General features: G+C 49.5%; 1 protein-coding gene across 1 annotated transcript in view; it reads left to right on the top strand.

Moving 5' to 3' along the window:
* The window catches only part of fbn3 (fibrillin 3), a 206,225-nt gene extending 178,550 nt beyond the window's left edge, over window positions 1–27,675 (top strand). The window contains exons 53-65 of the mRNA XM_078424021.1: window positions 3,172–3,291; window positions 4,369–4,491; window positions 7,519–7,650; window positions 8,281–8,406; window positions 11,105–11,311; window positions 14,637–14,762; window positions 15,946–16,068; window positions 17,194–17,310; window positions 18,791–18,919; window positions 20,367–20,486; window positions 23,096–23,327; window positions 24,624–24,795; window positions 26,247–27,675. Of these exons, the coding sequence (XP_078280147.1) occupies window positions 3,172–3,291; window positions 4,369–4,491; window positions 7,519–7,650; window positions 8,281–8,406; window positions 11,105–11,311; window positions 14,637–14,762; window positions 15,946–16,068; window positions 17,194–17,310; window positions 18,791–18,919; window positions 20,367–20,486; window positions 23,096–23,327; window positions 24,624–24,795; window positions 26,247–26,621 (2,102 nt within the window). The 3' untranslated portion in view covers window positions 26,622–27,675. The remainder of the gene's footprint in view (window positions 1–3,171; window positions 3,292–4,368; window positions 4,492–7,518; window positions 7,651–8,280; window positions 8,407–11,104; window positions 11,312–14,636; window positions 14,763–15,945; window positions 16,069–17,193; window positions 17,311–18,790; window positions 18,920–20,366; window positions 20,487–23,095; window positions 23,328–24,623; window positions 24,796–26,246) is intronic.
* The last annotated feature ends 262 nt before the right edge of the window (window positions 27,676–27,937 follow it).

Raw genomic sequence — 27,937 nt, 5'->3', positions numbered from 1 at the left:
TCTATCTCTGCCTTAAAGGTATCCAGCGACTTGGCCTCCACAGCCTTCTGTGACAAAGAGTTCCACAGGTTAACTGCCCTGTGTAGTTATTTAAATAAGTAGTATTTAAATAACTGAGTCATGCATTTGAATGTTTCATTTGACCAAAAGTTGGGTAAAGGAGCAATAATTGAGATTTTAACAAACCAGTTCTAATCGTGGGAACTTTGGAGGAAGTTTCTTTCACTGAAAAGTGAAACCAATAGAATGGTGGTGCAGCGGTAGAGTTGCTGCCTCACAGCGCCAGAGACCTGGGTTAGTTCCTGACCACGGGTGCTGTCTGTACGGAGATTGTACGTTCTCCCCGTGACCTGCGTGGGTTTTCTCCTGGTGCCCCAGTTTCCAAAGACGTGCAGGTTTGTAGGCTAATTTGGCTTCGGTAAAATCGTAAATTGTCCCCAGTGTGTGTCGGATAGTGCTAGTAGCGGCACGGTGGCACAGCGGTAGAGTTCTTCGCCGGAGACTCATGTTCGATCCCGACTACGAGCGCAGTACTGTACGGAGTTTGTACGTTCTTCCCATGACCTGCGTGGGTTTTCTCCGAGATCTTCGGTTTCCTCCCACACTTTAATTGGCTGGGCAAATGTAAAAATTGTCCCTAGTGGGTGTAGGATAGTGTTAATGTGCGGGGATCGCTGGGCAGCGCGGACCCGGTGTGCCGAAAGGCCTGTTTCTGCGCTGTATCTCTAAATCTAAAAATAAATCTTTAAAAATCATGTACGGGGTGATCGCCGGTCAGCGTGGACTCGGTGGGCCGAAGGGCCTGTTTCCGTGCTGTCTCTGTATCTCTAAAGTATCTCTCAAGAGCTGGTGATTAGATCACAAAATCTTATCGCCGCCGGGTCAAACTGAAGCCAAGATAATCACACGACTTGAGAGAAAATGACTTTTGAAGAAGGGAAATATTAAAGGTTGCCAGAAAACTGCAGGGAAATGGGCATAAGGTGGAGATCTCTGATGTGGCGCTAACTTTGGCTCAGGTGCAATGGGCTTCTGCTGTGCTGCAATTACTGTGATAGATAACAACGTCAGGATCCTGAGCTAATGTCACACACCCGCCCCACGCTGCCTTGAACAGCCGTGCTGTTGTGGGCAGCATCTGCTCACAAGAGGTGTCAAGACTACCACACAGGCTGCCCATTACAGCTGGTCATCTGATGCTTCGAGCACCTTATCCATCAACTCCCCAGGACGTTGCAAAGTATTAGCCTGGGACGGAGGCCATTGCAGTATCTCTCAGATAACGTCACCTGTCACACAGAGCGTGCTGCCTGGTGTAGGTTAACAGAGGAGTCATCCTCATCGTGAGGTTCATTAGTTGGAAAATGAAACTTTTTTAACCTTGTAGTATAGGTTTTTAGATTTCAGATTTTTTAGATTCAGAGATACAGCGCGGAAACAGGCCCTTCGGCCCACCGAGTCTGTGCCGCCCAGCGATCCCCGCACATTAACACTACCCTACACACACTAGGGACAATTTTTACATTTACCCAGTCAATTAACCTACAAAACCTGCACGTCTTTGGAGTGTGGGAGGAAACCGAAGATCTCGGAAAAACCCACGCAGGTCACGGGGAGAACGTACAAACTCAGTACAGACGGCGCCCGTAGTCAGGATCGGACCTGAGTCTCTGACGCTGCATTCGCTGTAAGGCAGCAACTCTACCGCTGCGCCACCGTGCCGCCCGATAGGTCACAGCGCTCACAGTGCCAGACACCCGGGTTCGATCCCAACTACGGGTGCTGTCTGTGCGGAGTTTGTACGTTCTCCCCATGGATTTCCTCCGGGATCTTCGGTTTCCTCCCACACTCCAAAGACGTGCAGGTTTGTAGGCTGATTGGACTGGTACAAATGTGAAATTGTCCCTGGGGCATTCTCTAAAAAATTTTTTTAATTTAGAGATACAGTGCAGAAACTGGCCCTTCTGCCCACCGGGTCCGCGCCGCCCAGCGATCCCCACACACTAACACTATCCTACACCCACTAGGGACAATTTTTACATTTGCTGAGCCAATTAACCTACATACCTGCACGTCTTTGGAGTGTGGGAGGACACCGAAGATCTCGGAAAAACCCACGCAGGTCACGGGGAGAACGTACAAACTCCATACAGATGGCGCCCGTAGTCAGGATCGAACCCGGGTCTCCGGCGCTGCATTCGCTGTAAGGCAGCAACTCTACCGCTGCGCCACCGTCCCGCCCGATAGGTCACAGCGCTCACAGCGCCAGACACCCGGGTTCGATCCCAACCACGGCTGCTGTCTGTGCGGAGTTTGTACATTCTCCCCATGGATTTCCTCCGGGATCTTCGGTTTCCTCCCACACTCCAGACGTACAGGTTTGTAGGCTGATTGGCCTGGTATAAATGTGAAATTGTCCCTGGAGCGTGTAGGATTGTGTTAACGTGCGGGGGAATGCTGGCTGGTGCGGACTTGGTGGGCCGAAGGGCCTGTTCTCAGGCTCTATCTCTAAACTAAACTATTAATTTTAAACATATACGACTGTACCTCCCACACTGCTTTTCTTTCCTAAGTTCCTCACTCTGCTGCTGTTAGGGTTGCCAACTTCCACATTCCCAAATAAGGGACAAAGGGTGACGTCACCGCCCCTGCCCCCGCGCCCCACATCACCTCACCCAGACAGCGGCCACGTGCTCCCGCTCCACCAATGGCGGCCGCCATTGGTGGAGCGGGAGCACGTGGCCGCTGGCTGGGTGAGGTCATGTGGGGCGTGGGGGCAGTGACATCACCCTTTGTCCCTTATTTTGGAGTGAGGAAGTTGGCAACCCTACGAATACGGGACAAGGGCGGTCCCGTACGGGACAAACTAATTTAGCCCAAAACACGGGGTGTCCCGGCTAATACGGGACAGTTGGCAACCCTAGCGGCTCTCTCCTCCATTCCTTATTATACTGGCAACATCGTTGATCCGCTACTCCGGCCTTTCTCCATTGCTGCCGGTCACTCTGCAATCCTCCCCAGTCTGCTCACGATGTTTAGTTTATCCCGTGGTCGGGGGTCGAACCCGGGTCTCCGGCGCTGCAAGTGCTGTAAGGCAGCAACTCTGCCGCTGCTCCACCGTGGGGCATTGGATTACACAGGGACTAATGTGTTGTCTGTGTTTATGTCCAGATATCGTTGAATGCAGCATCGGTAATCCTTGTGGCAACGGGACCTGCATCAATGTTATTGGGGCGTTCGAGTGCGAATGTGACGATGGATTTGAACCAGGACCCATGGCAACTTGTGAAGGTGAGCCAACCCTTGCAATGATTTCATTTTACACCCGGGACAGAATAACACCCACAGCGTTTGCTTTAGAGTGAGCAAATATAACGATCAATTTTGCAAATGGTGCTGTTGACGGCTGGATTCTTCAACAGGGAATTTCCCCGTTCCCTTTCCTGACGTCTGTAGTTAGAAGGATGAGAGGAGATCTTATCGAAACGCATAAGATCATTAAGGGGTTGGACACGTTAGAGGCAGGAAACATGTTCCCAATGTTGGGGGAGTCCAGAACAAGGGGCCACAGTTTAAGAATAAGGGGTAGGCCATTTAGAACGGAGATGAGGAAAAACTTTTTCAGTCAGAGAGTTGTGAATCTGTGGAATTCTCTGCCTCAGAAGGCAGTGGAGGCCAATTCTCTGAATGCATTCAAGAGAGAGCTAGATAGAGCTCTTAAGGATAGCGGAGTCAGGGGGTATGGGGAGAAGGCAGGAACGGGGTACTGATTGAGAATGATCAGCCATGATCACATTGAATGGCGGTGCTGGCTCGAAGGGCCGAATGGCCTCCTCCTGCGTCTATTGTCTATTAGTGGGAATCCGCATAATACAACCAGCAGAAGAACTGACATCGGAAGCTTTAGACAGACACAAAATGCTGGGGTAACTCAGCGGGACAGGCAGCGTTTCTGGAGAGAGGGAATGGGTGACGTTTCCGTATCGAGACCCTTCTTCAGACTGAGAGTCAGGGGAGAGGGAGATACAGAGATAAGGAAGTGTAAGGTGTGAAAATTAGACAATGGGGGGGTGGGGAGCTAACAACAAAGCAAACAGAGATAAAATGTAAACAAGGACAGTCAGACTAGTCGGAGAGCTGGGAAGGTGGGAGGGATGGAGAGAGAGGGAAAGCAAGGGTTACTTGAAGTTGGCGGTCTCGACCTGAAACGTCACCCTTTCCTTCTCTCCAGAGATGCTGCCTGTCCCGCTGAGTTACTCCAGCATTTTGTGCCAACCTTCGGTTTAAACCGGCGCCTGCAGTTCCTTCCTGCACATTGGAAGCTTTAAGGCCGTTGTCTAACGGCGGTGTTTTTGTTTGTGTTTTTAGACATTAACGAGTGCTCCCTGAATCCACTGCTGTGTGCATTCCGTTGCATCAACAACTATGGCTCCTATGAGTGTACCTGTCCAGGAGGCTACACCCTGAGAGAAGACCACAAGATGTGCAGAGGTAATGAATGAATGAATGAATGAATGGCAGTGTATACACTCAGCCCCCAGTACAGACCAGTAGAACACTTTGCATGCTTCCCATGGTCTGCCATTATAATTTGATAGGAGACATATATTTTTTAGTGTAGTTTCGTTCACAGATATAGCACAGAAACAGGCCCTTCGGCCCACTGAGTCCACACCAACCTAGTTTAGTTTAGTTTAGAGATACAGCACAGAAACAGGCCCTTCGGCCCACTGAGTCCACACCAACCTAGTTTAGTTTAGTTTAGAGATACAGCACAGAAACAGGCCCTTCGGCCCACTGAGTCCACACCAACCTAGTTTAGTTTAGTTTAGAGATACAGCACAGAAACAGGCCCTTTGGCCCAGAGTCCACACCAACCTAATTTAGTTTAGTTTAGTCTGAAGAAGAGTCTCGACCCGAAACGTCACCCATTCCCTCTCTCCAGAGATGCTGCCTGACCTGCTGAGTTACTCCAGCATTTTGTGAAATAAATACCTTAGTTTAGTTTAGAGATACAGCACAGAAACAGGCCCTTCGGCCCACCAAACCGACCAGCGATCCCCGCACACTAACCCTGCCCTACACACACTAGGGACAATTCACACGTACACCAAGCCAATTAGCCTGCAAACCTGTACGCCTTTGGAGTGTGGGAGGAGACCAAAGATCTCCGAGAAAACCCACGGGGTCACGAGGAGAACGTACAAACTCCGTACAGACAGCGCCCGTGGTCAGGATCGAACCCGGGTCTCTGGCGCTGCAAACGCTGTCGGGCAGCAACTCTACCGCTGCGCCACCGTGCCGCACTAAATCTTATGTTAAAAGAAAATAGTATTTGTTAGAGGGTCCAGCAGCAAATTCATTCTTAAAACCTGCATTTAAACTTGGAGGGTGTTTCAATAGATTGGGAAAACCTTGTGTACATTAACAGCAGCTGGTCAAATTGCCATAGTCCAGCTGCTGCATGACTATTAACCAGGAAAATAGACAGAAACATCCAAGCCAGATGTGTTGTCAGTCAGTAAAGAGGGGGAGAAGGGTCTCAACCCGAAATGTCACCCATTCCCTCTCTCCCGAGATGCTGCCTGACCCGCTGAGTTACTCCAGCATTTTGTGTCTACCCATAGTTTATACAGTATCCTGAAAAAGCTGCAAAAGACATTCTAAAGCATATCACAGGAACACCAGCAAATAACGTGAAGATAGACACAAATGCTGGGTTAAATCAGCAGGTCAGGCAGCTTCTCTGGAGAACCTGGATAGGTGACGTTTCAGGTCCGGACCTTTCCGAACGATCCGAAACGTCACCGATCCTTGTTCTCCAGAGATGCTGGCTGACCCGCTGAGTTACTCCAGCATATTGCGCCTCTCTTTGGTATAAACCAGCATCTGCAGTTCCCTTTTATCACTTTTTTATATCAAACTAGACAGGCGTGGACCTGTAGGGTGCAAGCCTCTCCTGCAGGCCCGGCAACCCCCGTAGGGTGCAGGCCTCTCCTGCGGGCCCGGCCCGGCAACCCCCATTGGGTGCAGGCCTCTCCTGCGGGCCCGGCCCGGCAACCCCCGTAGGGTGCAGGCCTCTCCTGCGGGCCCGGCCCGGCAACCTCCGTTGGGTGCAAGCCTATCCTGCGGGCCCGGAAACCCCCGTTGGGTGCAGGCCTCTCCTGCGGGCCTCTCCTGCGGGCCCGGCCCAGCAACCCCCGTTGGGTGCAAGCCTATCCTGCGGGCCCGGCAACCCCCGTTGGATCCAAACCTCTTCTGCGGGCCGGCCCAGCAACCCTCCCCCAACTGACGATTCCTGGACCCATTGCCGGCGGGGAAGTGCCCCCCGGGGCTGTGAGCGGGCGAGAGGGGACAGTGAAGGGGAGAGGGGGGCCACTCACCTCGCCCCCATGCCAGAGCGAGCTGTGGGCCCGAAACCTCTCCTGCAGCGGCGGCGACGGCCATCTTGTTTGACCCTCTGCCGCAGCGCTGCCCCATGGGAGGAAGGTCAGGCGCGGGGAAAGCCGGGACGGGCGCCGGTCCTCCCGGCGGGGGGGGGGGGGGGGAGGCGCATTTATTAAAGTTTATTAAGTCCATTGTTTTTTAAAAGTAACAAAACTTGATTTATTGAGACCGCAGGGTAATGTTGAGTAAGGTGGGCCTAAAATTACCTAAAATACCGTTTTGGCTGTATTTTGAAAACAAATATAAGCACAAATATACAAGATGAGAGATATGGTAATATATAGATAAAGTAAAACGGAGAGGCGGAATGAAAGGGAAAGTGAATTTGGGCCTGTTAGCGTGTGATGGATTGGGACTTTACCCTTCACACTCTGGAGTGTATGAATAAGAAATTAACTGCAGATGCCGGTACAAATCGAAGGTATTTATTCACAAAATGCTGGAGTAACTCAGCAGGTCAGGCAGCATCTCAGGAGAGAAGGAATGGGTGACGTTTCGGGTCGAGACCCTTCTTCAGACTGATGTCAGGGGGGCGGGACAAAGGGAGGATATAGGTGGAGACAGGAAGATAGAGGGAGATCTGGGAAGGGGGAGGGGAAGAGAGTGACAGAGGAAATATCTAAAGTTGGAGAAGTCAATGTTCATACCGCTGGGCTGTAAGCTGCCCAAGCGAAATATGAGGTGCTGTTCCTCCAATTTCCGGTGGGCCTCACTATGGCACTGGAGGAGGCCCATGACAGAAAGGTCAGACTGGAAATGGGAGGGGGAGTTGAAGTGCTCAGCCACCGGGAGATTAGTTTGGCCAATGCGGACCGAGCGCAGGTGTTGAGCGAGGCGATCGCCGAGCCTGCGCTTGGTTTCGCCGATGTAAATAAGTTGACATCTGGAGCAGTGGATGCTGGAGTGTATGAATGTTTTTTCTTATTCTGAAGTTCCTCAAAGATTTGCCTGTATGTATATAAATACCAGAAACAAATGCCATGCGGCGTCAATTATAGTCAGCGGGGAGAGAAACAGATGGCAGAGGGGCTGGTGTACGTTTTGCTGACTCGTGTTTATCCCTGATTACAGATATGGATGAGTGTTTGGAGGGATTACATGACTGTGAGTCCCAAGGAATGTTGTGCAAGAATCTAATTGGAACCTTCATGTGTATCTGCCAACCGGGGATGATGCGGAGACCAGACGGAGAGGGCTGTATGGGTACGTCCGCTCCTATATAACATCATAAGCAACATATTTGGCCCATCAACTCTACTCCGCCATTCCATCATGGCTGACCTATCTCTCCCCCTCCTAACCCCATTCTCCTGCCTTCTCCCCATAACCTCTGACACCCGCACTAATCAAGAATCTATCTATCTCTGCCTTAAATATATCCACTGACTTGGCCTCCACAGCCTTCCGTGGCAAAGAATCCTGCAGATTCACCACCCTCTGACTAAAGAAATTCCTCCTCAGCTCCTTCCGAAAAGAAAGTCCTTTAATTCTGAGGCTGTGACCTCTAGTCCTAGACTCTCCCTCTAGTGGAAACATCCTCTCCACATCCACCCTACCCAACCCTTTCACTATTCTGTACGTTTCAATGAGGTCCCCCCTCGTTCTTCTAAACTGTTTGAAAGACCGATCGTTTCCATTTATTTGAATTAAATTCATCATGGAGCAAATTCGCAGCCTGGCTAAATGTCAAAAAGCATCACTGTTTAAAAAACATGGCCCTCGGCTTTGCGTTATTCCAGCACTCCTGTGCTGAGGGATGAGGGAAGTGTTGATTAGAAGTCCATGGTATTTATTTTTGACATTTTAGTCAAGATTGTGTTGGATCTTTTCCAGATGAAAATGAATGCCGTACAAAGCCGGGGATATGTAAGAACGGCCGGTGCATTAACACAGTGGGCAGCTATCGGTGTGACTGCAATGAAGGGTTTTTGGAAAATCCATCAGCGACAGAGTGTCTCGGTGAGTGGAAAACGCCAGTGTCCGTGAAATACTCCGCCATTCAGGGTGATATCAGAAGGCTTTGAATTATTTTAAGAGTATAAGAAAATAACTGCAGATGCTGGTACAAATCAAAGGTATTTATTCACAAAATGCTGGAGTAACTCAGCAGGTCAGGCAGCATCTCGGGAGAGAAGGAATGGGTCACTCATTCCTTCTCTCCCGAGATGCTTCCTGACCTGCTGAGTTACTCCAGCATTTTTTGAATTATTTCAGTTTGGTTTAGCTCAGAGATGCAGTGTGTAAACGGGCCCTTCGGCCCACCGAGTCCATGCCGACCTGTACGCTAGTTCTATCCTACACTCTGGGGACAATTTACCGAAGCCAATTAACCTACAAGGTCGCACGCACGCCTTTGGAGTGTGAGAGGAAACCGGAGCACCCGGAGAAAACCCACGCAGGTCACAGGGAGAACGTACAAACTCCATACAGACAGGCACCCGAGGTCAGGGTCGAACCGGGGTCTCTGGTGCTGTGAGGCAGCAGCTCTACCGCTGCGCCACCGTGCCGCCACCATTATAGTGGAGCACCGATAGTAATCAGAAAAAATAGCGAATACCATCACATGAATTATTCCAGGTTAGGCCCTCTGCCTGACAGTGAGCAGTGATTCCACAACCAGTCTCCGGAGAATCTCAATGTAATCTGGATCATTCTGCTGGTTAATGCGGCCTGAACTCAACGGCCTAATGGCGAGGCTGTCCAAATACTTCCACAGTGTGCAGGAGTTCACCCCCCAGATCTTAATCCTCTGTCAACTCGGAGAGAGGGCCTTGATTCTCCACATCACAGGCTCTCAATTTATCAGTTTAGTTTAGTTTAGAGATACAGCGCAGAAACAAGTCCTTGCGGCTCACCGAGTCCGCGCTAACCAGCCATTCACACACATTAACACCGCCTTACACACACCAGGGACAATTTTACATTTTATAGCAAGCCAATTAGCCCACAAACCTGTACGTCTTTGGAATGTGGAAGGAAACCGAAGATCTTGTAGAAAACCCACGCAGAACGTACAAACTCCGTACAGACAGCACCTGTAGTCAGGATCGAACCCGGGTCTCTGGTGCTGTGAGGCAATAGATCTACCAGCGTGCCGGCCTTATGTCTTACTCTGCGGGTATGCTGCGGCCTAGGTGTTTCCTAGTCCCACATTAATGGCTTAATCTCTCATCAGGCAGTACACACACCTCCTCTCGACAACTCTGTGGCAAACAGTCTATGCAGTTGCTGCATAAGGCAGTTCCAAAACGAGCACTCTGTATAAGGTTTCCAACAGTCCCGTATTAGCCGGGACACCCCGTATTTTGGGCTAAATTGGTTTGTCCCGTACGGGACCGCCCTTGTCCAGTATTAGGCCCGGGGGGCGCTGTAGGCCCGGACGCTGTAGGACCAGACACTGTAGGCCCGGACGCTGTAGGCCCTGACGCTGTAGGCCCAGACACTGTAGGCCCAGACACTGTAGGTCCTGATGCTGTAGGCCCAGACACTGTAGGCCCAGACACTGTAGGCCCTGATGCTGTAGGCCCTGACGCTGTAGGCCCAGACACTGTAGGCCCGGACGCTGTAGGCCCTGATGCTGTAGGCCCTGACACTGTAGGCCCTGATGCTGTAGGCCCTGATGCTGTAGGCCCTGATGCTGTAGGCCCAGACACTGTAGGCCCAGACACTGTAGGCCCTGATGCTGTAGGCCCTGATGCTGTAGGCCCTGATGCTGTAGGCCCAGACACTGTAGGCCCAGACACTGTAGGCCCTGATGCTGTAGGCCCTGACGCTGTAGGCCCAGACACTGTAGGCCCGGACGCTGTAGGCCCTGATGCTGTAGGCCCAGACAGTTTAGGTCCTAACACTCCAGGTTTCCGATATTTTAGCTCCAGACAGTCTGGAGGCCCGGGCGCCGCCTAACGGAGGTTGCATAGCAACCCGCCTCCCGGCCTGGGCGGCCGCCATTGGTGGAGCGGGAGCACGTGGCCGCTGGCTGGGTGAGGTCACGTGGAGCACGGGGCGGTGACGCCACCTTGTCCCGTATTTGGGAGTGAGATAGTTGGAAACCCTAACTCTGTATAACCCAGTCTCACCCAGTATAATTTAGTGAAATACCTCAGTTCCCACTATCACCCCAAGCTGGCCAGAGAGCTTCTCTCGATATAACTCAGTCCCACACTAAACAATGCACTTATATCCTATTCACAGCAACCTCGATGTGTTTCATAAATGATTATGAATTGAAAGCTGGTGAAAGGAAGAAAGTCTTTTATCTAAGGTATCACAAAATGCTGGAGTAACTCAGCAGGTCAGGCAGCATCTAGGAGAGAAGGAATGGGTGACGTTTCGGGTCGAGACCCTTCTTCAGACTGAAGAAACGTCACCCATTCCTTCTCTCCTGGATGCTGCCTGACCTGCTGAGTTACTCCAGCATTTTGTGACACCTTCCATTTGTACCAGCATCTGCAGTTATTTTCCTACACTAAGTCTTTTATCTAAGTGCCTTTCCTAAGATTAGGAGATACCGAAGCAATTTGCAGCTAACAAAGGAAATAAATGGATGTTTTATTTTTCACACGTTTTTCTTATTTAGTTTTACACTGGAACTGGCTTCTCCAGTTCTGCTGTGTGCGTGGCCTCTCTAACTCCACCTCTATCCTCTTGTCATCCCCAGACAACCGCCAGGGATTCTGCTTCGTCGAGGTGCTGCAGACCATGTGCCAGATGTCATCCACCAACCGCAACCTGGTCAGCAAGTCTGAGTGCTGCTGCAACATGGGCAGGGGTTGGGGCAACCAGTGTGAGCTCTGTCCGTTGCCAGGAACAACCCAATATCGGAAAATGTGCCCGCACGGGCCTGGCTACGCCACGGATGGGAGAGGTACGGCAAAAATGTACACTCGCGTGCTTTTAAACCGAGCCCCCAGGGGATATCGTCCAGCTTAGTTTATTGTCACGTGTACCGAGGTACAGCTTTGGTTGCGTGCTAACCACTCAGCGCAAAGACAACACATGATTGCGACCGAATATACATTTACAGTGTAAAGATACATGATAAAGGAATATTGTTTAGTGGAATTCTCTGCCACAGAAGGCAATAGAGGCCAATTCACTGGATGAATTCAAAAGAGAGTCAGATAGAGCTCTAGGGGCTAGCGGAATCAAGGGATATGGGGAAAAGGCAGGCACGGGTTACTGATTGTGGATGATCAGCCATGATCACAATAAATGGCGGTGCTGGCTCGAAGGGCCAAATGGCCTCCTCCTGCACCTATTTTCTGTATTTCTATAAGGGAATGGCATTTAAATAAGAGAGAGAGTTAGATTTAGCTCTTACGCCTGACAGAATCAAGGGATATGGGGAGAAAGCAGGAACGGGTTATGGATTTTGAATGATCAGCCACGATCATATTGAATGGCGGTACTGACACGAAGGGCCGAATGGCCTACACCTGCATCTATTTTCTATGTTTCTAAGTAAAGCTGGTCCACTTGGAAGTGTGAAAGCTAATGGCAGAGTTTCCAATATAGTGAGACAGACAGGGGTAGACATTTAGCGACACAACCAATTGCAATTGCTGAAATTTAGTTTAGTTGAGAGAGACAGAGTGGAAACTGGTCCACTGAGTCCACGCCGACCAATGATCGCCTGTACACTGGTTCTACCCTACACCCACCAGGGACAATAATCAGAAGCCAATTAACCTCCAAACCCGCACGTCTTTGGAATGTGGGGGGAAAGCCACAGGGGTTCATGTATCGGGGGTTATGGGGAGAAGGCAGGAGAATGGGGTTAGGAGGGAGAGATAGATCAGCCACGATTGAATGGTGGAGTCGACTCGACGTCCGAATGGCCTAATTCTGCTCCTGTCACTTATGACCTACACCGAAGCACCCGGAGAAAATCCACGCGGTCACAGAGAGAACGTGCAAACTCCACAAGGAAAGCACCCGTAGTCAGGATGGAACCTGGGTCTCTGGCGTTGCAAGGCAGCAACTCTACCACTGCGACCCTGTGCTGCACCAAATCTGAAGTAAAAAATGAAGGAACTCAAAACATGTCGGAAGGAACTGCAGATGCTAGTCTAAACCGAAGACAGACACAAAGCGCTGGAGTAACTCAGCGGGACAGGCAGCATCTCTGGAGAGAAGGAATGGGTGACGTTTCGGGTCGAGACCCTTCTTCAGACTCAATGTACTACATGAATGTAGTACGATATAGTTCTTCAGCAACAGTGACCATGAAACTACATATTGTCATAAAAGCTCATCTGATTAAGTTTTTCTTGAGAAGGGTCTCAACCCGAAACGTCACCTATTCCTTCTCTCCAGAGATGCTGCCTGTCCCGCTGAGTTATTCCAGCTTTTTGTATCTATCTCAACAGCCAAAAGTCTGTAGCTTCCTTTTGCTCCGGTATTTTATTTCATTCTTCACATGTTTAAATTACAATGTTTAATTGTTAATTGTCTACTGTATGTCGTGTTGTTACTTGCGAACAAAGCACCAAGGCAAATCTCTTGCATGACTCCATATTTGGCTAATAAAATGTATTCAATTATTCAAAATTTATTCAATTACTATTCAATCTTCTGCTGAAAAGAACTCAGCGGGTCGATCAGCATCTGTAGAGAGATCGGAATTGTCAACAGTTCAGGATAAAACTCTGCATTAGGACAGATAGAAATGAATTCTCGCTTGGGAGTACCTGCGATTGAGATAACACCATTCGTTTACTTAAATAGAACTGTATTTCAGAAGTAGAAATGTACTCTGTGAATGTGGTACACTATAGTTCATCAGTAATAGTGACCATGAAACCACATGTTATCACAAAAGCTGATCTGATTAACCATTTCTTTTGGCAAAGAAATCTCCCCTCTGAAAATGGTCTTAAAATGCTCCTCAGTCCAATTGCAATAAGAATTGCGAAATAAATGATGGTCTTAGAACATAGAAACATAGAAAATAGGTGCAGGAGGAGGCCCTTCGAGCCAGCACCGCCATTCATTGTGATCATGGCTGATCATCCACAATCAGTAACCCGTGCCTGCCTTCTCCCCATATCCCTTGATTCCACTAGCCCCTAGAGCTCTATCTAACTCTCTTTTAAATTCATCCAGTGAATCGGCCTCCACTGCCCTCTGTGGCAGAGAATTCCACAAATTCACAGGTTGGGTCTTTATTCTTTGGAGCGTAGAAGGTTGAGGGGGGACTTGATAGAGGTTTTTTAAATTTTAAGAGGGACGGACAGAGTTGACGTGGGTAGGCTTTTCCCCTTGAGAGTGGGGAAGATTCCAACAAGGGGACATAACTTCAGAATTGAGGGACAAAAGTTTAGGGGTAACATGAGGGGTAACTTCTTTACTCAGAGGGTGGTGGCTGTATGGAATGGGCTTCCGGTGGAAGTGGTGGGGGCAGGCTCGATTTTATTATTTAAGAGTAAATTGGATAGGTGTATGGATGAGAGGGGATTGGAGGGTTATGGTCTGGGAGCAGGTAGATGAGACTAGGTCAGGGAGAGTGGTCGGCGTGGACTGGTAGGGCCGAACGGGCCTGTTTCTGTGCTGTAGTTGTTATATGGTTATATGTTATATGGTTCACAACTCTCTGGGTGAAAAAGCTTTTTCTAACCTCAGTTTTAAAAGGCCTCCCCTTTATTCTTAGACTGTGTGGCCCCTGGTTCTGGAACTGTGGCCCCTGGTTCTGGTACTGTGGCCCAAAGATACTAGAGGAGCAAGATAGACCACTCGACCCTAAAAGCCGTAGTGTGCCAAGGCGCCATTTTAGTCGGCAGAAACTCGCGGAAACATTTACAAAGAAAAATAACAAAAATCTGTGAATTGATAGATGAGATATATTCTGCATTTTAATGGTATCATCACACGTACTGTTCCCCCAAAACACTGATTACACTGCGAGAGGCATAGCGAACGGCGGGTTTTGCCTACTAAAATGGTGGACGTTCCGCTCCTTTGCGTACTACACTTCAGTATAGGCGATTTCAATGGCGTGGTCCATCATGTTCCACTAGTATCTTTGCTGTGGCCCCTGGTTCTGGTACTGTGGCCCCTGGTTCTGGTACTGTGGCCCCTGGTTCTGGTACTGTGGCCCCTGGTTCTGGTAGTGTGGCCACTGGCTCTGGAGTCTTGCCACTGATGCTGTCATCCTGTGACTACATAACAAAACGATGTGATGTATTTTACAGATATCGATGAATGTAGAGTGATGCCGAACCTGTGCAAAAATGGACAGTGCATAAATACTATGGGCTCCTTCCGCTGTTTCTGCACAATTGGATACACCACTGATTTGACAGCGACCGCCTGCATTGGTAAGAATATGTTGAATCACCCTCTCCTGGAACTGCACGTGGCACCCTGTAACTTTACAGGCTTGTCCTCACTCTGGATATCTGAATATTATTCAGTCAGGAGAAAGGTACAATTTTCACTTGTATCAGCGTTTTATCAGCGTTTGACGGCACTGGGCCTGTACTCGCTGGAGTTTAGCAGAATGAGGGGGGGGGGACAATAGATAATAAACAATAGGTGCAGGAGGAGGCCATTCGGCCCTTCGAGCCAGCACCGCCATTCAATGTGATCACGGCTGATCATTCTCAATCAGTACCCCGTTCCTGCCTTCTCCCTGTACCCCCTGACTCCGCTATCCTTAAGAGCTCTATCTAGCTCTCTCTTGAAAGCATTCAGAGAATCTTTCTGAGGCAGAGAATTCCACAGATTCACAACTCTGACTGAAAAGGTTTTTCCTCATCTCCGTTCTAAATGGCCTACCCCTTATTCTTAAACTGTGGCCCCTGGTTCTGGACTCCCCCAACATTGGGAACATGTTTCCTGCCTTTGGCGGCCGCCATTGGTGGAGCGGGAGCACGTGGCCGCTGGCTGGGCGAGGTCACGTGGGGGCGCGGGGCGGTGACATCGCCCTTTGTCCCTTATTTGGGAGTGAGGAAGTTGGCAACCTTACTAATATGGGACAAGGGCGGTCACGTACGGGACAGGCTAATTTAGCCCAAAATACGGGATGTCCCGGCTAACACAGGACAGTTGGGGGTTGCATCTTGTCATTGCAGCTGAGTAAAAATTGCTGCAGAAAATTGTGGCATCTTTAGATGAGGAAACACTACAAGCATAAATATATAACAAAATGCTAGTATGTGGTATTAATGACATTTGGTGAAACACAGATTTAGAGGGATGAGCAGGAGGGGGGGGGGGTGGGGGGTTATTTTTCCATGTGAGCAGTCAGAAGCACAGAGAGGTTTTAAAACAGCAATGTTCACAAAATCAGCAGATATTGAAATGGCTGATCATGACTGAAAATAGACACAAAATGCTGGAGTAACTCAGCAGGACAGGCAGCATCTCTGGGTAGAAAGATTGGGCAACGTCTCGGGTCGAGACCCTTCTTCGGACTGAGAGCCGGGGGAGGGGGAGACACAGATAACACCCAGTGTGGCTCGTCAACTTCGCGCCTTTTCTGTTGTCATCACCACACAGATCTTGATGAATGTGTTCAGTCACCCAAGCCGTGCAACTTCATCTGCAAGAACTCGGAAGGAAGCTACCAGTGCTCCTGTCCAAGAGGCTACATCCTGCAAGAAGATGGCAAGACATGTCGAGGTGAGGGATCGAGTTACTGCACCCTCTTTGGTTGTACTTCACAGTCAATAGATACAGGTTCAAGACCCTTCCAGACCCTTGAATCCAGGCCGACAGTCCAGCACTACCGAGGGAGAACTGCACTGAGAGAGCTGTCATTTAGTTGAGCAGATAAACCAAGGTTCTGACTGATCTTTGATAGACACATAGAAACATAGAAAACAGGTACAGGAGGAGACAATTTGGCCCTTCGAGCCAGCACCGCCATTCCCTGTGAGCATGGCTGATCATCCACAATCAGTACCCCGTGCCTGCCTTCTCCCCATATCCCTTGACTCTGCTATCTTTAAGAGCGCTGTCTCACTCCCTCTTGAAACCATCCAGAGAATCGGCCTCCACTGCCCTCTACGGCAGAAAATTCCACAAATTCACAACTCTGTGGGTGAAAAAGTTTTTCCTCACCTCCGTTCTAAATGGCCTACCCCTTATTGTTAAACTGTGGCCCCTGGTTCTGGACTCCCCCAACATTGGGAACATGTTTCCTGCCTCTAACGTGTCCAACCCCTTAATAATCTTATATGTTTCAATAAGATCCCCTCTCATCCTTCTAAATTCCAGTGTATACAAGCCTAGTCGCTCCAGTCTTTCAACATATTGACAGCCCCGCCATCCCGGGGATTAACCTGGTGAACCTATGCTGCACTCTTAGTTCTTGGTTCTTGGTCCTCCAAAATATTCCAAATGGAATTTAAACTGTAGGTGGCAGAGTATGGACTTGAGCAAGAAGGGCTTCTTGGAGAAGCAGAGCTGCCTTAAATGTCGTTGCTTCTGGTTGAGTAACTATAGTAGGGTGAAGACTATTCCATGCTTTAGTTGTGCGATGGAGGAATGAGTTGCTGTGCACATCTGTCTTGGTAGCTGGTATCTCAAATTGAATCGAATGCCCTGGTCTTCTCCTGATAAGTTTGGTTTTGGTGTAGATTTGGTCATCTATGTCCAGCTGACCATTTAACATTTTGTAAAAACAGGTCAAATAGCAAGAATCCCCTTTCCCACTGTGCACGTCTCTCATTTCCCCAAAGCTGGTCTCTCGTTAACGTCTCTTGGAACTTATTCCCAAATGTACTCCCGACGTTCTCTCCTCAGATCTGGATGAGTGCTCCACCAAGCAGCACAACTGCCAGTTCCTGTGCACGAACACCATCGGCTCCTTCGCGTGCAAGTGCCCGCCCGGTTTCACACAGCACCACACCTCGTGCATCGGTGAGTGAACCTCCCGCCGTTTCCACGGTCGGGCCACGTTCCCCCCTGCGTTCACCACGCTGCCCCGCCCGGGTTCATCCATATCTGAGCCAGCTGGGACACCCTCGATGGATGGATCGGGTCCGAGTTACGTCAACCTGGTGCCAATCAGCAAGTGAGGAATCCAAAAGCGGAACACAGATTATCCTCACAAGTAGCGTGAAACTCCATTTGGTAGACGGGCCGCTTGCCCAGCCGCCAGGGAGGCTTGTGTGGACGAATAGGAAAAAAACTGCAGATGCTGGTTAAAATGCTGGAGTAACTGGAGTAACTCGGCGGGTCAGGCAGCATCTCGGGAGAGAAGGAATGGGTGACGTTTCGGGTCGAGGCCCTTCTTCAGTCTGATGTCAGGGGAGGGGGCGGGACAAGTCCCCTGACATCAGCCTGAAGAAAGGTCTCGACCCGAAACGTCACCCATTCCTTCTCTCCTGAGATGCTGCCTGACCCACTGAGTTACTCCAGCATTTTGTGAAATAAATACCTTCGATTTGTACCAGCATCTGCAGTTATTTTCTTACGATAGAACTTCATTTACCCCAGGAGGGGAATTGATCTGCCAACAGTCATAAAACACAAGATACGTGGAACATGAAATGAAAGTGACGAGTGGAAAGGATATTGTGGAGGTGCAAAGATGGGGGGGAGGGGGGAGGGGGAGAGGAGTCAGTCCACCCCACGACAGAAGGGGGAGGAGTTGTACAGTCTGATAGCCACAGGGAAGAAGGATCTCCCGTGGCATTCTGTGAAACCAGTCTGTTAATAGACAATAGACAATAGGTGCGGGAAGAGGCCATTCGGCCCTTCAAGCCAGCACCGCCATTCAATGTGATCATGGCTGATCATTCTCAATCAGTACCCCGTTCCTGCCTTCTCCCCATACCCCCTGACTCCGCTATCCTTAAGAGCTCTATCTAGCTCTCTCTTGAATGCATTCAGAGAATTGGCCTCCACTGTCTTCTGAGGCAGAGAATTCCACAGATTCACAACTCTCTGACTGAAAAAGTTTTTCCTCATCTCAGTTCTAAATGGCCTACCCCTTATTCTTAAACTGTGGCCCCTGGTTCTGGACTCCCCCAACATTGGGAACATGTTTCCTGCCTCTAACGTGTCCAACCCCTTAATAATCTTATACGTTTGCTGAAGGTGCTCCTCAGGTTGACCAGTGTGTCATGGAGGGGTTGAGCTGTATTGTCCAGGATGCTCCGCAGTTTGAGGAGCATCCTCCCCTCCAAGACCACCTCCCGTGAATCCAACTCTGCCCCCAGGATTGGGCCAGCCTTCCTGACGAGCTTGTTAATCCAATGTCCAATTTACATGTCGTGCTGCATGTGATGCAGGTTTAAGCAGTGGTTTAAACCAAGCAGATCACCCACTGTCTAGGATTTAGAGTTAGATTTTAGTTAGCGAGACGTACTGACAATGAACTTTCTTTTCTTCTCAGACAACAACGAGTGCATGAGTCAGTCACCGATCTGCGGATCAAAAGGCTCGTGCCAGAACACACCAGGAAGTTTCAGCTGTGATTGCCAGAAAGGATTCTTATTGGATGAAACTGGTTTCAACTGTGACGGTAGAGACGCATGGAGATTCGGTCTGATTTACTGTTTGGCCTGTATGTTGCTTACAGGGCTAATGCTTCCACGAAGAATCTCGCGAAGGTCCAAGCAAAACGGCTGCCCTGTCACATTTTGCACAGGCCATAATTTGTTACCTGTAGGAAGGAACTGCAGGTGCTGCTTGGAACCGAAGATAGACACACAAAATGCTGGAGTAACTCAGCGGGACGGGCAGCATCTCTGGAGAGAAGGAATGGGTGCCGTTTCGGGTCATGACCCTTCATCAGACATGAGTCTCGGGATTTTCAGCCTCTGATGGTCTTCAGACTGCATTTCTGGAGTCATGACTCGACCCGAACACATCACCCATTCCGTCTATCCAGGGATGCTGCCTGTCCTGATGAGTTACTCCAGCATTTTGTGTCTGCCCCTGAGGTAACTGTCAGCTTGATCAGAATTGCTTCGTTCTGTCTGAAAGCTGGATCTCACAAACCATCTCACTAACCTCAGCGGTCACGGTGGCACGGCGGTAGAGTCGCTGCCTTACAGCGTTTGCAGCGCCGGAGACCCGGGTTCCATCCCGACTACGGGTGCTGCCCGTACGGAGTTTGTACGTTCTCCCCGTGACCTGCATGGGTTTTCTCCGAGACCTTCGGTTTCCTCCCACACTCCAAAGACGTGCAGGTATGTAGGTAAATTTTGGCTTGGTGTATGTGCAAAGTGTCCCTAGTGGGTGTAGGATAGTGTTAATGTGCGGGGATCGCAGGTCGGTGCGGACTTGGTGGGCCGAAGGGCCTTTTTCCGCGCTGTATCTCTAAACTAAACCCAGCTATTTAGTTTAGTTTATTGTTACCCGTACTGAGGTACAGTGAAAAGCTTCTTCTGCTGCATGCCGAAGCCGACTGGTTAGTGCCGGAGACGGGAGAAAGGGGCAGCCCTGAACTCTCCCCCCCCCCCCCCCCCCCCCCACAGTGGCCTTCATGAGCCCCCACTGCTCCCGTGTGTGTGGCTCGATCATCGGGCACTAGAGCCACACTCGATCCCACAACACATGTGACTGCACAACCATGCTATCATCCTCCACCAGGGGCCACCACCATCGTCACGTGTACCGAGGTACAGTGACAAGCTTCTTTGTAGCGTGCCTTCCAGTCAGTGTAAAGACAATACATGATCACAATCAGGACATCCCCAATGTACAGATACAGGGATAAAGGGAATAACGTTTAGTGCAAGGTACAAGTCTGTTTAAAGATAGTCCCCTGTTCTCCAATGGGTTACATGGTAGCTCGGGACCGCTCTCTAGATGGAGGTAGGATGGTTCAGTTGCCTGATAACAGCTGGAATGAAACTGCTCCTGAATGTGGAGGCGTGCGTTTACACCTTCCTCTCTGACCCACAGATGTGGAAAGTGCCCCTGAATGTGGAGGCGTGCTATTAACCTTGCTCTCTGACCCACAGATGTGGATGAATGTGACGGGAACCACCGCTGCCAGCACGGCTGCCAGAACATGCTGGGGGGATACAGATGCAGCTGCCCTCAAGGCTACATGCAACACTACCAGTGGAACCAATGTGTGGGCAAGTACCGCAGCTATTCTGAAATATCCACAAGGGTGGCACGGTGGCGCAGCGGTACAGCTGCGGCCTTGCAGCGCTTGCAGCGCCTGACACCCCGGTTCCATCCCAACTACGGGTGCTGTCAAGTCAAGTCAAGTCAATTTTATTTGTACAGCACATTTAAAAACAACCCACGTTGACCAAAGTGCTGAACATCAGTTCAGGTACTAAGAAACGAACATACAATGGCACACAAACATAACAGCACCTACATAAACAGTTCACAGCGCCTGTCTGTACGGAGTTTGTACGTTTTTCCCCCTGACCTGCGTGGGTTTTCTCCGAGATCTTCGGTTTCCTCCCACACTCCAAAGACGTACTGGTTTGTCGGTAAATTGGCTGGGTGTAAGTGTAAATTGTCCCTAGTGTGTGTCGGGTGGTGTTAATGTGCGGGGATCGCTGGTCGGTGCGGACTCGGTGGGCCGAAGGGCCTGTTTCCGCGCTGTATCTCTACACTAAGCTAAACTAAGCTTGTCATTGGAGCAGGAGGGTGAGCCCTTGATCTGAACATGCCACCAGTATAAATTTGGCAAACTTGCAGAGTGATATCTTTGGCCCAAGGTATCACAAAATGCTGGAGTAACTCAGCGGGTCAGGCAGCATCTCAGGAGAGAAGGAATGGGTGACGTTTCGGGTCGAGGCCCTTCTTCAGACTGATGTCAGGGGAGGGGGCGGAACAAGTATTGATGGGCCAAATGGCCTAATTCTACTCCTATCACTTACGACCTTATGACCTAAGTTGGGCCGAAGGGCCCGTTTCCACACTGATTCCTCTATGATTCAATAATCTCTCTCCGTTGAAAAGGACCTCATTAAAGTCCGGATGACTGGGCTCATCCCATTTGTTGGTTTTAGTTTAGTTTAGAGATACAGCGCGGAAACATAGAAACATAGAAAATAGGTGCAGGAGTAGGCCATTCGGCCCTTCGAGCCTGCACCGCCATTCAATATGATCATGGATGATCATCCAACTCAGTATCCTGTACCTGCCTTCTCTCCATACCCCCTGATCCCTTTAGCCACAAGGGCCACATCTAACTCCCTCTTAAATATAGCCAATGAACTGGCCTCAACTACCTTCTGTGGCAGAGAATTCCACAGATTCACCACTGTGTGAAAAAAAACTTTCTCATCTCGGTCCTAAAAGACTTCCCCCTTATCCTTAAACTGTGACCCCTTGTTCTGGACTTCCCCAACATCAGGAACAATCTTCCTGGATCTATCCTGTCCAACCATTCAGATAATAGTCTGCTTTCCTGTTCTTGCCACCAAAGTGGATAACCTCACATTTATCCACATTATACTGCATCTGCCATGCATTTGCCCACTCACCTAACCTATCCAAGTCACGTTGCAGCCTCCTAGCATCCTCCTCGCAGCTAACACTGCCCCCCAGCTTCGTGTCATCCGCAAACTTGGAGATGTTGCATTCAATTCCCTCGTCCAAATCATTAACATATATTGTAAATAGCTGGGGTCCCAGCACTGAGCCTTGCGGTACCCCACTAGTCACTGCCTGCCATTCTGAAAAGGACCCGTTTATTCCTACTCTTTGCTTCCTGTCTGCCAGCCAGTTCTCTATCCACATCAATACTGAACCCACAATACCGTGTGCTTTAAGTTTGCATACTAATCCCTTATGTGGGACCTTGTCGAAAGCCTTCTGGAAGTCCAGATATAACACATCCACTGGTTCTCCCTTATCCACTCTACTAGTTACATCCTCGAAAAATTCTATAAGATTCGTCAGGCATGATTTACCTTTCATAAATCCATGCTGACTTCGTCCAATGATTTCACCACTTTCCAAATGTGCTGCTATCCCATCTTTAATAACTGACTCTAGCATTTCCCCCACTACCGATGTTAGACTAACTGGTCTGTAATTCCCCGTTTTCTCTCTCCCTCCCTTTTTGAAAATTGGGGTTACATTAGCTACCCTCCAATCCTCAGGAACTACTCCAGAATCTAAAGAGTTTTGAAAAATTATCACTAATGCATCAACTATTTCTAGAGCTACCTCCTTAAGCACTCTGGGATGCAGCCTATCTGGCCCTGGGGATTTATCGGCCTTTAATCCATTCAATTTACCTAGCACCACTTCCCGACTAACCTGGATTTCACTCAGTTCCTCCATCTCATTTGACCCCCGGACCCCTGCTATTTCCGGCAGATTATTTATGTCTTCCTTAGTGAAGACAGAGCCAAAGTAGTTATTCAATTGGTCTGCCATGTCCTTGTTCCCCATGTTCAATTCACCTGTTTCTGACTGCAAGGGACCTACATTTGTTTTAACTAATCGCAGGCCCTTTCGGCCCACCGGTTCCGCGCCGACCAGCGATCCCCGTACGGACGGCGCCCGTAGTCGGGATGGAACCCGGGTCTCCGGCGCTGCAAGCGACGTTAAGCAGCAACTCTACCGCTGCATCACCGTGCCGCCCAAACGGGACCAGACTCCATCCAGCTTGGGACCAGACTCCATCCAGCAGGTGTCAGTGTTGCCTGGAGGGGGGGGGGGGGGGGGGGGAGCAAGGTGCTCGTTTCTGACGGATCTCCTCTTTATTCTCCAGATGAGAATGAGTGCAGTAATCCCACTGCGTGCGGGGCCGCCTCGTGTTACAACACGCTGGGCAGCTACAAATGCCTCTGCCCGTCCGGGTTTGACTTTGACCAGTACGGTAGCGGGTGTCAGGACGTGAACGAGTGCTCAGCCTCGGGGAACCCCTGCTCTTACGGCTGCTCCAACACAGAAGGTGGCTACCTCTGTGGCTGCCCGGGGGGCTACTACAGAGCGGGCCAAGGGTAAGTAACCAGCCCATTGCCTTTGCTGAAACTGGCGCTTGGGGACTTTTTCAGTCAGCGAGTTGTGAATCTGTGGAATTCACTGCCTCAGAAGGCAGTGGAGGCCAATTCTTCGAGCCAGCACCACCATTCAATGTGATCATGGCTGATCATTCTCAATCTGTACCCGTTCCTGCCTTCTCCCCATACCCCCTGACTCCGCTATCCTTAAGAGCTCTATCTAGCTCTCTCTTTACTATTTTCCCTGGGCCCCAATCTGCACCTCTTCCATCCTCATCTCACTCCTTTTGCCTTTCCATCTTGGGCCTTGGTCCAACCATCTGCCTCTCAAAGACACCCATTGCCTTTGATTGCCTATCATCCGCCAGGCTTTGTCCTGCCCCTCCTCTCCTCCAGCTTTCTTCCCCGCACCGCAGTCAGTCTGAGACTCAACAAGACAACTCGCTGCAAGACAACAAAGAAGCTGGTACGACTTGGGTGGGGAGGGATGGAGGGAGAGGGAATGCAGGGGTTACCTAATTGTTCAATAGGTTGGTTTTGTGCTGGTTCATTGTTAGCTGCTTGTTGGGTGAAAACGAGAAGCTGGTGCGACTTGGGCGGGGGAGGGATAGAGACAGAGGGAATGCCGGGGCTACCTGAAGCGAGAGAAATCAATGTTCACACCACTGGGCTGTAAGTTGCCCAAGCAAAATATGAGATGCTGTTTTTAAATACGACGACCGCCTTTCTCGCTCATGATCGAAATGATCAAATTGCCGAGACATTTTTTTTACAAAAATTTAAAAATAGGCTCTTATCTGGGTCTTTGGACACAATCCGAAGTATCCCACTTCTGACACCACTTTCGTCTTCTTGTTCTATGCCTGTATGAAACTTTGCGAGTCTTCAAGGTACAACAGAAGTCTTTATTACAGTAACTCAACGCTGGCAGCAAGGCAACTAAAATGGCTGCACCCACACAATCTGACTGCACACTCCACACACTGTGTACAGCCAAGATAACCATGTTCAAAACATCTCCCTTTGTCCTGTGCAGCGCCACCTGCTGCACGGGAGGAGCAACGGGTCCTCCCACCCCACACAGTCCATCAAACATCACACTGTTCCTCCAATCTGCGTTTAGCCTCACTCTGACAATGGAGGAGACCGAGGACAGGAAGGTCTGTGTGGGAATGGGAAGGGGAATTAAAGTGTTTGGCAACCGGGAGATCGGGCAGTGTTGTGGTGTAACTGGTGTGTTGGGAAATTGCACTGACTGATTTGTGTCTGTGTGCTGCCTGTGCGTTGTCTGCTCAGACACTGTATAACTGGAATGGGATTCGGGAACGGCCAGTACCTGCCTGTGGAGGAGGAGGAGGTGGCGGAGGAGAACCTACTGTCGCCCGAGACCTGTTACGAGTGTAAGATCAACGGCTACCCCAAGAGAGGCCGGCACCGGAGGAGCACAAACGCCACTGGATCCCACCAGGTAACTAGTAGAAAGGAACCGCATGCCGATCGCAAGAATGGTGCTCGTTGTCTAAATATTTCACAGTGTCATACTCCAGACACTCCAGATACAATGGCTGTCTTGAATTGCCAGCTTCAGGTGTACATATGAAGAAAGACTGGATAGACTGGGCTTGTACTCGCTGGAATTTAGAAGACTGAGGGGGGATCTTATTGAAACATATAACATTCTTAAGGGGTTGGAGAGGCTAGATGCGGGAAGATTGTTCCCGATGTTGGGGGAGTCCAGAACCAGGGGTCACAGCTTAAGGATAAGGGGGAAGTCTTTTAGGACCGAGATGAGAAAACATTTCTTCACACAGAGAGTGGTGAGTCTGTGGAATTCTCTGCCGCAGAAGGTAGTTGAGGCCAGTTCATTGGCTATATTTAAGAGGGAGTTAGATGTGGCCCTTATGGCTAAAGGGATCAGGGGGTATGGAGAGAAGGCAGGTACAGGTTACTGAGCTGGATGATCAGCCATGATCATATTGAATGGCGGTGCAGGCTCGAAGGGCCGAATGGCCTACTCCTGCACCTATTTTCTATGTTTACATGCACTGTCTCATCACAAGACAGTGGGAACAAATGTGTAGGAAGGAACTGCAGATGCTGGTTTAAACTGAAGATAGACACAAAATGCTGGAGTAACTCAACGGCGCAGGCATCATCTCTGGAGAGAAGGAGTGGGTGACATTTCGGGTCGAGACCCCTCTTCAGTCTGAAGACCCGAAACGCCACCCATCCCTTCTCTCCAGAGACGCTGCCTGTCCCGCTGAGTTACTCCAGCATTTTATGTCGATCTTCAAAACAAATAGGAATTGGTTTATTGTTGTCCTGTGTTCCAAGATACTGTGAAAAACTTTGAGGTAACGTATCGAGTGAGTGGTAAACGGGGGTGTAAGGGAATGTAGTTAGTGGTTTTGCAGGATATAAGATGTTAAATTATTACTAGATATAGCTCTTGGGGCTAACGGAATCAAGGGAGAAAGCAGGAACGGGGTACTGATTTTGGATGATCAGCCATGATCATATTGAATGGCGCGTATCACAAAATGCTGGAGTAACTCAGCAGGTCAGGCAGCATCTAGGAGAGAAGGAATGGGTGACGTTTCGGGTCGAGACCCTTCTCCAGTCTGAAGAAGGGTCTCGACCCTTCTCTCCTAGATGCTGCCTGACCTGCTGAGTTACTCCAGCATTTTGTGATACCTTCGATTTGTACCAGCATCTGCAGTTATTTTCCTACACATATTGAATGGCGCTGCTGGTTCGAAGGGCCGAATGGCCTAGTCCTGCACCTGTTTTCTATGTTTCTAAAATGAGAGTTTATTTTTGGCCTGGGGTGGTCGTACTCACCTCATCATCTCTCTGGATTTGTCAAAAGGTTATTCCCCCCCGGAAGTAATTTAATTGTTTGTTTTTTTTAAACAACAGGATCACAAAATGAGCCTGGCAAGCTTGGACATCGAGGTGCCGATCCCGCTGAATGTGAACATGTCCAACGTTGGAACCCATGACCACATCATGGAATTCCTGCCTGCCATCGAGCCGCTGGAAAACCACGTGCGCTACGTCATCTCCGGTGGGGACGGGGCCAGCTGCTTCCGGATACACCAGAAGAACGGGCTGAGCTACCTCCACCTGAGCCGCAGAAAGGCCGCGCGAGGAAAGTACACGCTGGAGATTTCCAGTATGCCCCTGTACAGGAAGAAAGAACTCCTGAAACTCGAGGACGAGAATGACGTTGACTACCTTGCGGGGGATGTCGGTGAGGCCCTCCGAATGAAGCTTCAAATCCGTCTTCTCTGATGTTCTCACTCTTTGTCTCTCTCTCTCGGTGGGGGTGAAAAGCCCATTTTAAATAGCACCTCAGCACCAATCTGCCAGCGTGACACTTGATGATGGGAACACGGGCTGCGTCAGCCCAACAAGGTCTCCACACAATACCCCTCTCCGTACGGCCAACGTACCAGGCCTGAACAACATCCGCACTGTCACAATCTCACACACGCAACAGCTTATCAGACACCACTTGAGTCGGGCTCGATAATATTTAAGATTAGGGGTTTGGAGTATCCCAGAGCACAGCCAGGTTCTCTTTGTGAAGTTTAGTGAAGTAAATTAAAGAGCATTGAATGGTGGACTCAACATTGTTGAAGTAAAATAAACACGCCTGATTGGGTTGGTGGGATCAACTAAGTCTGCTGGGTCAGAGTTGGGAATTTTCTTTTAAATTTAGAGATCAACAGGTTATATTTGTATAACATTTACTTATCTAATGTCCTCATGGTCGATTTAATTGAAGAATTTTCCAAAGAAGGACTCTATTCGAGCCACAGGCCCATTCTGTTCACAACGATCGCCTGCCCTTGACTGTTCGAGCTCACAGACAAACCCAGTTACATTTAATTTGGCTTTTTTTTTCTAAATCTTCCAATTCTGATTTTTTTTTTTAGAATTATACATCAAACCAGAAAACTCTGACCTGGGTAAATAATTTGCAGAAACGTTGACATTGGGGAAACAGAGGATGAATAGTCTGTTGGGTTATTGTGAAGATTTGTGATGAAACCAATTGCCCGTTAGTTGTTAAGCAATACAGGCCAGTGAAGTCAGACCAAAGCATTTCCATCACCATTTTTGTATAACTTCATGACTTTATAAGAACTGGCAATGAAAGGCATCATCTTCAAGTGTATTCCTCTTTCAACTGTAGAGGACAGTGGGGTGAGGGGTGTTTATTGTGCTTCACTGAGTTGGGATTAATTTTTTTTTAAATTGCAGCATTGTCAGTAATTAAGAATGATTACATGTGTTACCACAAAATGCTGGAGTAACTCAGCGGGTCAGGCAGCATCTCTGGAGAGAAGGAATGGGTGACGTTTCGGGTCGAGGCCCTTCTTCAGACTGATGTCAGGGGAGGGGGCGGGACTTGTCCCCTGACATCAGTCTGAAGAAGGGCCTCGACCCGAAACGTCACCCATTCCTTCTCTCCAGAGATGCTGCCTGACCTGCTGAGTTACTCCAGCATTTTGTGATACCTTCGATTTGAACCAGCATCTGCAGTTATTTTCCTACATGTGTTACCACAGGAGTTTCTGTAACATAGAAGAGTTGTTGAGCCA

This window comes from Rhinoraja longicauda, chromosome 28 (genome assembly GCF_053455715.1).
Source record: "Rhinoraja longicauda isolate Sanriku21f chromosome 28, sRhiLon1.1, whole genome shotgun sequence".
Taxonomy (NCBI): Eukaryota; Metazoa; Chordata; class Chondrichthyes; order Rajiformes; family Arhynchobatidae; genus Rhinoraja; species Rhinoraja longicauda.
The sequence above is the reverse complement of the archived record's forward strand: the minus strand, read 5'-3'. Positions and strand labels throughout refer to the sequence as shown.